The following is a 15532-nucleotide window of genomic DNA, read 5'->3' on the forward strand; positions in this document are numbered from 1 at the left end:
AACATCCAATCATTTCTTCGAAAAACTGCCTCAGAGCATTTGTGCACCAATCAGCAGGCCCTTAAAAGATTCTTTTTCCACCCCGCTGTGTGTGTGATGGTCTTGAAAAGGATGCTCTCATGCTTTCGCCTGATATTGTTCTGCTGGTTTTCTCTTGACCACCAACCGTGATGAAACAAATCATCCACACACACACAAAACAGTTGGGTAGTAATATTTCTGTTCTGCAATCAGCAAGGTGTGATGGTCCACGCTAGTTATCTAATCATTATTGTTTGGCTGATGCTGGGGACGGACCCAGAACTCCCCAAACAATCATCTCCCCAAGAAGCTGCATCACCTGGTCCACTTTCTCCTCCATTAAGTTTTGATTCTTTAGCTCCAACATCCGCGTACGACGTGGGATATGTGTGTGAATGCAACAGAGATAGGCACACGTAATTGTACAGTAGATGCACGGCCTTCGAGGATGGGGGGTTCAGAGTTCAGGTTCATTTGAATATATTGAGTTTTATGGAGATATGGCAGCCCACACACTATGATATATTAGTTATAATATGTACATTACACACACACACACACACACAACAACAGAAAATTATTTGTTCTGGCGGATGATGATATTTTCCTGTTCAGTTTTTCTTCCCCCCCACCCAGCACCACCACCCAAAAAAAGAAAACCGAATTGAGAAAAGGCGTGTTGATCCTTTTGTTTTTGTTTTACGTCATGAATTTGTTCACACACAAACATTTCGGTTGGCAGCATCAAAATGATTGTTTTTTTTTTTGGTTTTGTTTTTCTTCTTTTTCAAACGTGTCCGTTGATTCAAAAAAGAAAATGATCAATGAAAAGGGAATGAAAAACAATGAAATGTTTCACGAAATGTTTTTTTTTTCTTATCGAAATGGCGGCGGATAATTTTAATTAATTACGTAAGGGCAATAAAGAAGAGAGAGAGAGAGAAGGGATGATATATCGTATATAATTTTATAATATAAACAGGAACTCGTGACCATCTTTCATCTTCTTCGACAGGGAAATGTTTTTTGGGTTGTAGTTTTTTGGGTTGTTGTTTTTATACAGAGAAACTTGCGATAAATTGATGAACGACGAAACAATAAGCGACGCAACACATGAGAATATTTGAGACGCAACATTGACGCGATTTTAACGAGGTCGACATTGCAAACGAGCTGCTGGGCTGCTCCCGCGAGTCGATAGTTCCGTAGTAAGTGGGTCCGGTCGTTGGTTGCGGAGCTTCATCTTCCACTACGTCACCTTTTTTTTTTTCAATTTTTTTGATCGTTGAAATGAATTCAATTTCATTCTACGTTTTAATTTTTGAACAAAACAAATTACCGTGATTGTTATCGTCGGTGACTTCGTTCTGAATGGCGGGCGAATTGTTGCTATTCCCTTTATTCGGTTTAGCTCTTTTCCGCTCTAAATAATTACAGAAAACAATTGAAAAGTATTCGGTAATAATGTGACGAATTGCGCAATGAATTTCGCGGCCTGTTGAATGCATTTGATATTGCAATAGTGACCTTTCTTTTTGGCGTGTCGGATGGCCGGTTCTGTCGTCGTTTGCCTGTAGGTTGTGGTCGTGGTGATGCCGAAAGTCGTGTGCGGATTGGGGATCTCGTAGAGTTTGATGGTCCCGTCCGTTTCGCCGAGTGAATTCTTGGCCACGCATTTGTAAGCCCCGAAATCGGCCAATCCGACCGAGCGGATCTTGAGTCTCATGTAGACGCGATAGGAATCGTCCGACGAAATCGCTTCGTACTTGTCACCTACACATTTAAAGATTCTCATTCGTTTTGTCAGTTCCTCCTCGTCTCCCCATTGTGTTTTATACCTGAAATGATCATATCGCCTTTGGCCGTCGTCCAGTAATTGATCGATTTCGGATAGGCTTCGATGTGGCACACGAGAACGACGTCCTGCCCGTTGTAGGCCAATTCTTGTTGATTGGGGATCCATAACATTGGCGGAACTGTCGTGCAAATGGATCGTAAAATGTAAAACAAAATCACGACATTTTCAACTTTCGAAAGGTGCGCCACTCGGCCATCTAGTGGTCGATTTCATGACTCGATTGAACTTACATTGAATTTTCAGCGGAATTCTTTGAGACACTGAGGGTGGGACGCCGTTGGACGCTGTTTAATTGGCAATTAACGAATTTCGTTGAATTAAAAAAAAAAAAATTATTGTTATTGAAAACGAAAATCGTCAAATTGGAATTTTTTCTTTTCAGACCTATGCAAAGATAAGGGCCCATGTGAAGCCGGCTGGCTTTGGTCAATTGCAGCACCTCGCTCTCGACTGCCGAGACTTCAAAGTCATTGCATATCAAAAGGAGAAAAGAAAAAAGTTAGAAGAAAAAAAAAGAAAAGAAATAGGAAATAAGTAAACATTTGGATTTCATTAAGGGCTTCATTAGTTTAGTTGCGGAAACTGAAGTTGGGAGCGCCATTTTTAAAAGGAATCTTTTTTTTTAATATGTTTTTTATTTTTTTTAAATTTTTTTTTTGTTAATTGAATCTGCGCACCCTCCACTCGCATTTGCTTACGATTAAAAGATGACGTAACAAGTTTATTTTTTTAATCGGAAGCCCTCTGTTGCGGAAATAAAATAAATGATGGGTGGCACATGGTGTGTAGAACATCACACAGATCGATAATACGACTTTGATTGACCGCGACATCATCTGTTATATGGGGGCTGGGGACCATCACGAAGCACTGCCTCCGTGTATTGTGTGTGTTATATGTATTGAACGCTTTTCTTGTAGTTGGTCTGGGTTTTTATTTTCTTCTTCTTATTATTATTATTAAACGATCATCATTTTCGCTCTCCTTTTTTTTTTGAGTGGCCCGGGACTGATCAATGGGCCGTGATAATTGGTTCTAACTCTTGAGCTTCCGTCCCGCTCTCTTTCTCATGTTGCGCCAGATTTTTTAGTTTTTTTTTTTTTTTTCTTCCTTTTCTCTCTCTCTCTCTCGTCGAAAAGATTATTAATATTATTACCATTGAATGAACAGCAGGAGCAGCGGAACCACTTTCGTATTCGCCTCCCCTTTTCTGCCATTGCCACCGACACAATCCCTTTATTTTCCAGTTATCCCAAACACAACAAACTGTGCAATATGGTCCCCCTTCCAATCCGCACTTTTCTCTCTCACACTCGAGTTGTGTGTGTGTGTTTGTACCATCTGTCGGCAAACAGATGATGATTCAATATAGGCCCGTGATATATCTCTCTCTCTCTCTTTACATATATATTTATATATGCATGGTAATCATCTCTGGCTCTGTGTGCAAGCAATTGGATGAACCTTATTTTTGAACGTACGACAGAGACACACCTCGCACTTGACTTTAAATTTCCCGCCACCAGTTTTAAATCAAGTCAAAGAAGATGAGCCCTAGTCTTATCAAGATGAATGGGTGATAGCAGCCACCGTTGACCAGCCCGCCCACCCCCAAAATTTTGATTTATTTAGCGAATAAAAAATCGGATCAAACTGACCTGCAACTCCGTTGTAGATGAATTCCGAGCCGTCTTCCCGTTTCCAGGTGATGTTGGGTTCCGGGTGACCGGTGGCCCGGCAAGACAGACTGACATTGGATCCCTCGCGAGCCACAACCCCATCCGTCGTCCCGCTGTCAACGATATTAGGAGGCACTGTTTTGTTTGCCGCGTTGTTATATATATATCCCCCCCGGCCGACGCCGTCGACGCCGCCGCCCAGTATGTTGCACGCCGAGATGTTGATGGATGGATGGGGATGCGCGCCGTCGCCGCAATACAAATCACAATCAAATGGGGGGAAGCCGAGAAGAAGAAGAAGAAGAAGAAGAGAGAACATGTGATTAGACTCTGGAATGAGATTTTCTTCTTTTTATTTCTCCTCTCTACTCTCTGTGTGTGTGTGTGTGTGTCCAGGGAAATAAATGTTTTTTGACTTGGGATGTTCTGGCCGGCGATTGGATTAGCTTATTGTGTGTATGTATATCAATTTGAGTCTTGTTTAGACTCACCGACTACTATACGACACACAGGGAGGAGCTAAATCAATCTGCGCTGTGGGTGGGGGGTGGTATAAGGATAGAATAAGGAGAGGGTGGGGGGTTGAGAGCTTTCAAAAGAGATGGACGTCTTTTCATACCCAAGACTTCCAGATAGCCTTTGCTGTGTTCCATCGGGTCCGTGTTGATCTGAACGTCGGCGTCGTTGCGTAGGAAATCAAAGAGTTGATTAGCTTTTCTGATGACATACTGTCAGCTGCCCAGGCAGCGCAGCGCAGCCCAGGCCAGCCACAGATATATACTCTGTTATAGATATACATTTAGACTTGGCGGTGGGCTACTTAGATACTGTACCTGACACATGTAGTAGCCGCGGTCGCTCGGCTCCACGTTCTTCAGTCGTAAATACCAGTGACGTTTGCTACTTTGGGCTAGGCCAACTCTCGGATTGCGCGAGATTACCTAATCATTTTTTGACGTAGTTTACTTTCTTTTCTTTTTTTTTTTTTTTATTTGATTTGATTGAAAATGATTGAAATTATTACCTTGGTATGAATTGTTAAAATGGTTTGAGTGTCGACTCGTACCCACGCCACCTGGATTTGAATATTTGAATTTAGCGCGGAAATTCTTGATTCAAGACAACATTTGATTATTTGATTTTTCTTACTTTGAAATGTTCTAAATTGTCGACGATGCAGGGCAGAACGACGTCCTTGCCGGCGACGACCGTAATGTTGGGCACGTTCTCGGCGAACGACGGTGTCATCATCCCGAAGGCTTTAAAAGAATGTCGTTCAAACACATAATCGTTACCGTTTTTTTTTTATCACTTCTCCATTCCGTCCTTCTCTATTGTCCAATCAAAGAATCAAACGGAACTCTTTTTTCTTTTCTTTTTCGTTTGAAAAATAGAAATCGCTAAAACATTGGGCGCGCTATTTGAAAAATAAAACCCCCCCCAAAAACTGTTGAATTGTTTTTCTGACAAAAAGGTCTTTTGATTTATCCAGTGGATATTAATTGACAGGCTAATAAAGTTTTTCGCCGATCGTCCTTGGGTGTGTGTGTGTGTGTATATATATTAATCTTTTGCAAACGAAAACAGGGTCACCCAAAAATAAGAATAGTGACTGATTTTTCCGAGGAAAAAAAGAAGCACTCTATGTGTGTGCCATTACCTCGACGGTTGGCCTTGTGCGGCTGCTTTTTCAATATTAACACGCCGGGTATATGACACAAAAGAGAGAAGGCTGTACATAGAGAGAGAGAAAAGAGAAAAAGTCATTACACATACAAGCCCTTTTCTATTATTCGCCATTTTTGTCCCTCCGCTTTTTCTTCTTTTTCTTGGTAAATGGTTTTTCTATATATTTCTCCACCGATGCTTTTCTTCAATGTTGAATCGCCGGACCCTTTTTTTTATTATTATTTTCCCTCCTTTTATTTTTCCTATCCCATACTAACGGAGATCAATGCCAGGCTGGCTGACACGTTCAACTAAACCAGTTCGTCTTCTTCTTTTGCTGGGAAGAGAAAAATGGGCGCCCGTGTGGAATAAAGGGAAATGTGTACGGCACCCAATTTTGTTCCTCCTCCTTCTTTCACGCTCTTCGTCTAGTATTATGTACTGACACGGGCATTTGCATATTGCCAGTTGTTTGTCGTATCTTTTTTTTTTTTGAGTTAGAAAAACAAAAACAAAAAACACGAATAGACGATAGAACAATAGTCCAATCTTCTCTTTTGGGGCGTTGGTTTGGTGGTCAGCGATAAACATCTGAGATGTCTAGAGGAAGAGAATATAAAAGGGCTGGTGTCTCTTATTATCTCGACTGCCCATCCAATAGCTTTTTCTTCTTCTTCTAGCTCCTCTTGTGTGCTGCTTGTGGTTTATTTTTCCACCCACCACATATTGTGTGTGGGTAGGAAATCCCTAGCCCGGCACTTAAAAAACCAAAACATATAGTCGGCTTGTCGCAATCTGCTTAAACATCACACCCCCCTCGAAAAATAAAAACCTTTTATTTATTGATCCTTGTCGAATAATAATTCGAAAAACAAATTATTTTTGGGTTTTTTTTTTCTCTCTCTCAGAATCTTTAAATTGATGTTAACTGATCATTATCGGCCATTTACTACACATCTCTCGTTCGATGAATTATCTCTCTGAGAGAATAATAATTCCCTGGCGGAGAATTGTGGTTGGCGACGAGATCGGAATACTTAATCGAGGTAAATAACTTGATATATAGATGCTCTTTGGATGCTCCGGGGCTGTTTTCTCCACCCGACACTCTGTCCGTCCCCGTTTTCGAGACATTGAACACGTAGTGGACGTTAAGAAGCGATATCCTTTGCTAGAGGGGGATGGGTGTGTGTGTGTGTTGTCCCAAATGGTCCGGATGGCGTCCGATCCCGACTGGAAAATGGTGGATGCCACTGAGGAAATTGAATCTATCCAGTTTTCTTCAGGGGCGGGAAATTCGAACCTCACGTAATTTTCGCTCTTGCATTCCATCTTGTTCGGTCGTAATCATTAGTAGTACCTCAACTAACTTCTTATTTGTAAGCGGGAGCTGTTAAATAGATGACGCACTAATGTGAGGGCGGATGAACCGCAGGGTCCTGACATTCAAACCCACCGAGTTTCCCGTTGCTCCCCCGCAGATGTTTCGATAACATACTGTATAAGGGCACCGCTTGTGAAAGATGAGAAATTGTTGTCTTGTAAATCTTCTTTCCCCGGTCGCGAAATCTTAGACACATTCACCACTCAAACTCATCCCACCGTCGTCTCTCTTACGTCTGCGCATGTTTAGTTTTGAGCGTTTCGTGTTCGCCCCCCGTTGTTTGTCTAGCGCTGCTCTTATTTTATTTTATTTTTTTGACGCTGACGTCGATGTAGGAGTCCGCGGAATAAAGTTTTTCCACCTTGGAGTACCGCGGGAACCCAATTACCGTACCACATGAGGTGGGTTAGGTTTGGCTTTGTGCGTCATATAATAATAATAATCCGGTGTGCTAGTAGTCTTAGTATAGCGGTGCAGTAATAATGTATGATACAGTTGATTGATCGATGATTTCCGGACTTGTACAGTACCCCCTATCGTAATAATCATGCGGTCATTATAAACGAGCTCTTTTTGCTTGAGACAAAACTAACCCCCTCCTCCACCTCATGGAAGTTTTACACAAGAAAATAAAACAAAAGTTGGCATAACGACGTTAATTGAATTGTCGTCAAATCATCTCGAAAGAAAAAAAGGGCGGGAGCGTATTGAATCGAATATCTATCGGCCCCGTGTATAGGTTTATCTATACGTCGTCAAGGGACTCACGATGAAGAAATTCTGATTTTTGTTTTTTTGGCCCGAGTAAAAACTTTTTTCTCTTACGTACTTCTCGCCTATAAAAAATCTGAAAAAAAGAAGAAAAAGTTTTCGGGCGTGTGTGTCATTTGGCCGACATGTTTTCGCAGCAGAAATGAAAGAAAATCACGAAGAAAGAAAAAGACAACTACTACATTCTCGTACACTAGAGAGAGAGAGAGAGCAAATAACAATAAGGTCGAGCTGCTAAAGGTACAACAACAACAACATGGGGCAATCTCAACGTCAACAGAAAAAAAAATTACGAAAAATCCCGCGGGATTCAATTGAGTATAGTATCTCATCCTCCCCCATCCCGTTTTGTTTTTTCCCCCCAGTTGGACCCCGTGGGGCTCGTCGGTGTGTTTATACAGCCAATGTCTTCCAGCAGAACTTCTTGTTTTGTTTTGTTGTTTTTTGTTTCGCCAAGCTGACTTGGAAGTATTAAGATATACTTCCGGGGCCCCAAAAGTTTCCGGTGTGCAAAGAAACGTTATATATACTATAGTATACGTATATAGTGAAGCTATCTGGCCAGAAAAAAAAGAAAAGAAAAAGATGTTGCGTCTTGACAAACTCTCCTCCATCTCTTTTGTGATAATAATAATAAAATAAAACAAAAAACTCGAGAGCAAAGCTAAGAGAGTATATAAAGATAGACGCATAAATGGGTGTAGTGAGAGAGAGAGGGAGGACCTGCCTGCTGCTTTTTGTGTCTATCCCGGTCGTCAATCGGAGCCCAAACACTCTCAGCTTTTTCGAGCTGACGAGGCTAGAGAGATACAGGATCTCTCCATCCTGTATCCCATCATCACACAGAGAGAGGGCCATCCTATTTCCAGTCTGGGGTGTGGATATAGTGCTCGACCACTTGACGCGCAAACACTATATCTAGCTACTCCCGATACATCAATATATATTACTACTGCTGTGCTATACTCTTCTTCTTATTCTGGGGGAGAGACTTCTTCACTTTCGAGCTTCGAGGGGCCTGCAGAGTTATTTGTATTTCTTCAGGGGGGGGGGTGATAGTCAAACATTATTCAATAGAAGGGGGGTCGATGGAAAATATTGTTGGGTCTGTATATATAAAAAGAGATTATTCCCTTTTGCACTCGTTCGAATGTAACAATTGATTTCTTCTTCTTCTTCTTCCAAATAGATATTGAGCTTTTCGGCTTTTGTTATTTGAAAAAAAAGGAGGGAGAAACAATCGTCTCGCTACGCGCTGCCGTGTGAGAAAAACATGTACGATATTCAAGTCTCTTTTATTTCTCAAAGAGTGGAATGACATTGGGAGTTTTTATTTTATTTTTTTTTTCGAAGGGGAAACTGGATGGAACATTTTTTATTTTATTTTCTTCTGTTGGGTTTCTCTAGGAAAAAAGAACAGCTGATCGCGGGACTAGATATATATGAGGGGGACTCGCCAAATCATTTGAATTGTTTATAGGAGCGCGCATGAGGAACAGCAGCCGGTTTGAAATTTTCGTGAGAATCTTTTATTTCAATCTCGGGGAAATTTTTTGTTTTTTTTTTCTTTTTCTATCGCAATCGAATCAACTTTGATTCATTTTTTTTCTTCTTGTTTAACGGGATGCAGCAAAGTTTTCGGGATAAATGAGCACAGAGAGAGAGAGAGAGAAAGGACGGATAGTTTTGCTCCTCTTATGGGCGTGTAAACTATCCCGTCCTTTTGCTCTGGCCCTCCTGTTTTCCCATGTTTTACCAATTCGATTATGCGGATCACGTCTTTCACTCTTGTCGTCATAATTGGCCGAGGACTAGTCTAGTGTAGAGACGCTCTTGCGCTGTGTGTTTGTCGTCGGCGGCAGCGGCGGGATCGTAAATTCAAAGCTCGATTCCCTCCTCTCTCTCTCCTTTTCTCTCTCCATCGTATCCCGGATCAAAGTGATGGCGGAAAGAGAAGGGGGGACGATCCTATAATATACAACAGGCCTAATAAAATAGATTTGATACTAGACGCTCCTAGCTACGTAATAATGCGAGCGTGTCAAAACATTTTCTCAGACATTTTTACGATATCGTCTGGAAAAGTAAAAAGAAAAAAACAAAATGATTTTTTTGTTTTTTTTTTTCGTTTCGATCGCAAAATGTGTCAAATGGAACGAGGAACGTAGTAGTGCTTGCACAATACTACTCCGGCTATGGGCTATGGGATATACACTCCATCATCGAATCAAACGGCCGTATTTCGTAGCTATAAAATAAAAATAAAAAATAAAAACTTTTTTTTTTTTGTTGTTATCCGCGCTCTGTTTAGAGTTAAATATCTTTTGAAATAAAGGCGGCGATGATGATTTGTCTAGAGCTAAAAAAAAAATAAAATAAAAGAGGAGGGAAAGAAATGGTTGGAGGGACAAAGCCGTCAATTATTCACGACGTCGAGCTCGGCTGAGGAGTGCAACAGCAGAAGGCCGTGTGTATATCTATACACCCTGTCGTCGCTAAAGGGAGTTCTATATAGATCTGGGCAGAGGGAGAAAGAGAGCGAGAGAGAGATATCTATAAAAGAATCCAGGCCGATCATAATTCAAAACTGCCATTTCTACGAATCCTCCCCTAGTAGAGACTAGAAAAGTCGAAACATGGGCACACACTAGCCAGTTAGCACTCCGCTATTTTCCCCCAACTTGTTTGGGAATTCAACAGCAATTTTTATTTAGACGAAAATTAAAAAATGAAGATACTTTCTTTTATTTTTTACCTTGGACAGTTTGAACGGCCCGCCATGTGACGAAACAAACGAGCGCCAATAGTCGAATGGAATTCATGGCGGGAAAAACCAATTCAGCACAAATTCATAATCAAATGGATCACCAGTGTCTAGAAAAACAAACTCTCACTTGATTGTCTTTTATGGTCTACAAAAGGGAAACTGTCGACTGGGAGAAAAGTGAAGAGTCAAATAATTAATTTAAAAAAAAATAGTCGATATCTTTATTTTTGAAGGGCGGGGGAAGGGGGATCTGTTGCCGGCGTCGAGGTTGGCGACGGACTGACGATAAACCTCTTGCCACACGCTCCCTATATCCTTCTTTCTTGCTTGCTTCCTTCCTTCCTGTCGACTTTTTACACGGAGACACTGGCTCCTCCTATGCGCGCTGTCACGGTCGCCCAATGTGTTGTGCCCGAAGAGTCACGCGGGATTTTCCTTTCTCTCCCGATCGTGTACGCACACACACACACACACACACAGAGAGATATTAGATATGATGATGATGGTGGTGGTGGTGGTACATAAAAGCCAATAAAAACGGGACCCCTGCTATATGTATGTACGTGAAGGGATGGAGCGGGAGGAGATCGCCTTACCTTTCAGATCGAGTCACTGGATGATGGGGAACATGCAGCTCCGAAAGAGAAAGAAGTGGGATAGGAATCAAGATGGATTGGTTCATGTCCTGGAACACAAACCGATCTCCCCCCCTTCTCTTTTCAGTGGGTGGGGAGGGGGAGAGAGAAATCCGCAAGGGAGCACAAACATCAGATGGAAAATCATCATCTATCTACGGAGGGAGAAGAAGAATGAAAAAAGATATCAAGTTTCTTAAAATAAAACAAAAAAAAAAAAAAAATTCCGGCCGGAAGCGATCGTGATCCATACAGACGGGATGGAGAGTAAGAAAAAAAAGAGGAGGAGGCGTGAGCCGTGAAACGGTTACGGATCGGCGGTTCACTTGCAATGGGCGCGAGAGAAACACGAGAAACTCGCACAAGTTCCTCGCACCCTCTCCTCCTCCTGCTGAGCTGTTTGTCTTGCATCCGCGTACGCAGGAGGGAAATCCATTAATGGCGCGGAAGGTTATACGTATACATACACACAGGCAGGATCTCTCTCTCTCTCTCTCTCTTAGTGCAACTCTTTTTTTTCCATCGCCGGATATGAGGATCGAGTGATACAACAAATAGCAAAGAAGAAGGAAAATGCATATTATTCCGGCAGTCTGTCTGTGTGTGTGTGTGGGGAAAGTTTTTCTTCTTTCAAACAAGAGGAGAGATTAAACTTGGCGGAAGTTTTTGAGCGCTCAGAAATTCCGTCATTGTTGTGTCGACGTCGATTGGGCGAGAGTGAAGACAAGCGTCTTCATCAACCGGTAATCGCTTTATAGATGAACCGAAGAAGAAGAAGAAGAATGATTATAGTTTTCCAATCTCTTCTCTCGAATTTTGACGCGAATAATCGGATTAACTTTTTGTCTTCTTTCTCTCTCTTCTTGTTTGGGAGTAAAAGTCCATCAATCAAGCGACTCATTGTCATCCCTCGCCGTGTCTATAACCGGTTCATCCGATGCGTTTAAAGAACAATAATGGGCCACCGAGCTCTTGTGTTTTTATCGATCCTTCTCTCTCTCCTTACTTGTGTGTCCGGTCAATCATCATATCATTGAAACGGAGGAGAAAAGGCGAGTTCTCCAATCGAATTACAGAAAAGAAACTTACGGTCTCCTTTTTCTTCTTTTTTTTTTCGTTTGTTTTTTCAAATTCCCCGCGCTCTTTCGCCTCCGCAAAATTTTCTTCTAAATTAAAAAGTTTCCAAACCGTTTTTTTTTTCTTTATCTCTCCAGCTGCTCCGCCCTTTTAAAAGCGGATCTCGGAGACGCGGATCAACTTTCTCTTATGATCCCCTCTTGTAAAGCTGCTGCATCGTCAGCGGCATCGTCGTCCTCCCTCCCCTTCTTAGATAATTGTATAGTACCCGCGTACTAATGAATCACCACTCTCTTGTACTTCGACTGGGCGCTAGCGGTGCCCGCGCGTCCCTTTTTGCCGGCATTTGACTCGGTGGTGGGGGGTATAGTCGCATCCACCACCCGCAGGATCTTCTTCTTCTTCATCCTTTTGGCAGATTCTGCACATTTATCCCGTCAAATCTCCTCTTTCTGTCTTATAGGCGAAAAGTTCTTTTTTTTTTTTTTTTTTTTTTTTTGCGCGGGGAATTCAAAACTTTGAATAGAAAAAGAAACGAGAAGAGTCGTCGTCTGGGCGGTTTTACAAGAAATGGACATTAATTAACCGAGTCGCGCGGACTTTTGGGGGGGCCAAAAACTTGTGATTCGTCGCATTATTAAGATGGGAAGGAGAGACATGGCCCAGCAGTCGTCACATGTATTATGTATAGATGTTCCGGGCGGATTGTGTGACGTGGAGGAAATATCCGCGCTATAGTCTTTTACGATGTACAACGCAGAGAGAGAGAAAGTCTGATATTCACTCCCCGATTTATACCGTATTATCGTCTGACGTTTGACTATACGATTCAAACGCGCTGGATCATTGACGACATTGCATGACGGACGTCCTTTTGATTAAAATCCAAAGCGGACCGGACGGATGTGTGTGCATAGCTCTCCTTACTCAATCATGATTGGCCGCCCCCCCCCTTTTCTATGTAAGTCTTGGCGGTCGTGTAACCAACAGTTATACCTTGGTTTAATAATGCCGAATAAAAGCCAAAAGCCAAACTCGGCAACGACAACAACAACAACAAGATCCAATTGCTCTGCGTTTTCATTTTCAATCGTAAAACTCTCAGCTCGTCAATATTTTCGGGAATTTTCCTAAATATCCAGATTGGATTACTTTGGCGCTGGGGGAACCGTGATTCGGCGTCGTAAATTAATAAATCGTTTTTTTTTTTTATTCTTACGAATACATTCCGTACGTGTTTATTCATGACATTGATCAAATTTTCCAAATACGTTTGACAAGGTCTCTCCTTCTTTAAAAAAAATTTTCTTTTAAGGCGCGTCTTTCAAAAGTAATCGATACATTAACTGGCGACAGGAAATAATAATAAACGCGGGTGAATCGTTGGCATTTTCCAGATTCCTCCCACACGAAAAAGCAATGCAGATCGCGCTCTGTTGAGCTGAATGATTGATCGAAAGAAGAAGAAGAAGAAGTCTAAAAAAAGAGGCGCCAAGTTCAAATGGCCCTAAAAAAAAAAGGGTGGAAAACACACGCATCTATATTAAATGTTATCCCTCAGATCTTTATCTTTTATTTGTAGCCCCCAAAAATAAAAGAAAAGGGGGGAAAAAATAATTTTTTTTTTTTCATTTATTATATTATTTATTTAAGGGGGGAAATAGCTCGAATGTAGAGGATCGCATGACAAAGCGCGGCAGCTAGAGCTGTAGAGCAGCAGCAACAAGGAGAATGTAAGACGCGGTTGGCTGAAGCGGTCGCCTCCAGTTAAGAAGTCGGCGTCTCTAGGCGTTTCGGAGCGGCCCGAAACAACTTAATTGCCCACTCTGCGACTTGCGAGCAGCAGAGGGCTATGGGGGGGCCCTAGTTTTCTTAATGGCACGGCCGGCAATGGGCGCTCTGCCTCACGATAATAATGCGCGATATGATTGAATCAAACAGACGGCCGTCGGCGAATTATTCTCGACGGAACGCCGGCCCGGCCCGGCCGGCCAACCAACCGCACATAATGTTTAATGTAATGTCCTCTCTCTCTCTGTGTGTATATATCATCTGAAGAAGACTCTATAGACTTGGATGTTTCAATGCAGATGGCCGTGGCTCATGAATATTGAAAAGGGCCTATGCAGTCACAGAGCAGCAAAATAGTGTCAATGTAAACAGAAAAAAAAAAAACAATTTTCTTTTGTTTCTTTTCTTTCCATCTGGAAGGGTCGGTAAAAGCGGGTAAAAGAAAACCTGCAGCGTTTTCCGTCGTCTTATCATTCGTCACATGTATAGACGGCCGCCCCGTGTATAGTTACATATACAAGAGCGCTGGACAAGTCCAATTCCTTTAATGGTTTTCATACGCGCCCGTATTGATACGGCGTTACAGCACACGCGTTCGAGTCGAAATTGATTGACACGTAGGGCTCCAGTTTCCACTGTGCGCAACTATTTTCCAGTGTGTCATTATTCCGTGTTTCTTCTTCTTCTTCTTCATTTTTTTCTTTCTTTTTTTTTTCTGTTGTGTCTGTGTCGCTGCTGCAGTCCTGAATGGCGCATCGGCCATGTTGTATTAGAGGCCGCGCTCGTCGAGAGACACAAAGTTCCAATTATCGTGAGAGTTAAGGACACGGGAGAAGATAGAAGAAGAGGAACTGCGGCGGTTGTAACAGCCGTTGCGCGGCATATCTAAAATTTCTAGCGGAGGAGGAATATCCAGGGACCCCTGGATTTTTCTTTTTTGTTGGTTTTATTATTTATTTTTTTCGCAAAGACCTTCATAGGAAGAGGAAGTCGGCTGAAGAGTAGAGAGAGAAGGCAGAGTGGTGGTGGTGGAGCCACTCGAGAGTGAAGAAACTCTTCTCACAAAGATGAGACTTGCCTGGCGGAAAGGTCGGAATTGGCTTCGTTACACAAGAACGCGGGAGCCAAGCGACACACACACAACGACGACGACGTCGAGGAGACTCAAAGGGGAAAACCACGGGGCCGCCATCAATTTTTATTTGAAACCAAAAAAACCAAAAGAAATTATTTTGTATTTGCTTATTATCGCAAAATTGTAGTTACAGGCCTTTTTTGTTGTGCGCGTACCTACTTGAAAAACAAACAAACAAATAATATCAACTGGAGAGACTTTAAGACTTTAAGTGATATGTTCTACCGATTGTGTATAATGCTGTCCGTTTTCCCTTTGAAAAACCCAAGTCCGGCGCTTGTAAAAGAAATGGCATTGATTAGACGTTGGGATCGGTTGATTGTAGAGCCTCTCCCACTACATGACTACATGAATGAGTGATGATGTTATAGCGCACGCACACAGCGTCGGTCTAAAGTTTGATTCGCTTATTTCTCGTCTGTAAGAGGAAGGAGTATAGCAGCTAGCTAGAGACTCGTTTGTAATAGTTGAGCGTCAGAAGAGACTGAAAAGGATGAACGCCGGGCAGATAGGAGACACCAGTCCCGACAGAAACTATACATCCACGTCAGACGGGCATGGGAAGGGAGAGAGGTACATGTAGGAGCAGGCAGAGAGAGAAGGGGGGGGGGGGCCTCGTCAAAATTTCACAAGTGGATCTTCTCCCCCATTCCGACAACTCGTAAGTCACTCCCTAATGGAAAAAAAAGCGCGGGGTCGGGAGGTTCAGTAGCGCGTGCCTCTCGCTCCAATCACTGAGAAACCAA

General features: G+C 42.4%; 2 protein-coding genes across 2 annotated transcripts in view; one reads left to right on the forward strand and one right to left on the reverse strand.

Annotated features, from left to right (window-relative positions):
* The window catches only part of LOC124333585 (solute carrier family 13 member 5-like), a 34096-nt gene that overhangs the window by 632 nt on the left and 17932 nt on the right, over nt 1-15532 (forward strand). The window lies entirely within an intron of this gene.
* LOC124335416 (lachesin-like) lies at nt 17-10570 on the reverse strand. Its single transcript, XM_046789131.1, has 12 exons — nt 10137-10570; nt 4708-4817; nt 4583-4633; nt 4392-4499; nt 4178-4226; nt 3538-3693; nt 2264-2338; nt 2110-2163; nt 1860-1997; nt 1549-1794; nt 1361-1444; nt 17-1279 (listed from the first exon to the last, which is right to left on the reverse strand). Exons 1-12 carry the CDS (start codon nt 10201-10203, stop codon nt 1077-1079), a joined length of 1341 nt encoding a protein of 446 aa, XP_046645087.1. The 5' UTR covers nt 10204-10570; the 3' UTR covers nt 17-1076.

Source organism: Daphnia pulicaria, chromosome 1 (assembly GCF_021234035.1).
Source record: "Daphnia pulicaria isolate SC F1-1A chromosome 1, SC_F0-13Bv2, whole genome shotgun sequence".
Classification (NCBI taxonomy): Eukaryota; Metazoa; Arthropoda; class Branchiopoda; order Diplostraca; family Daphniidae; genus Daphnia; species Daphnia pulicaria.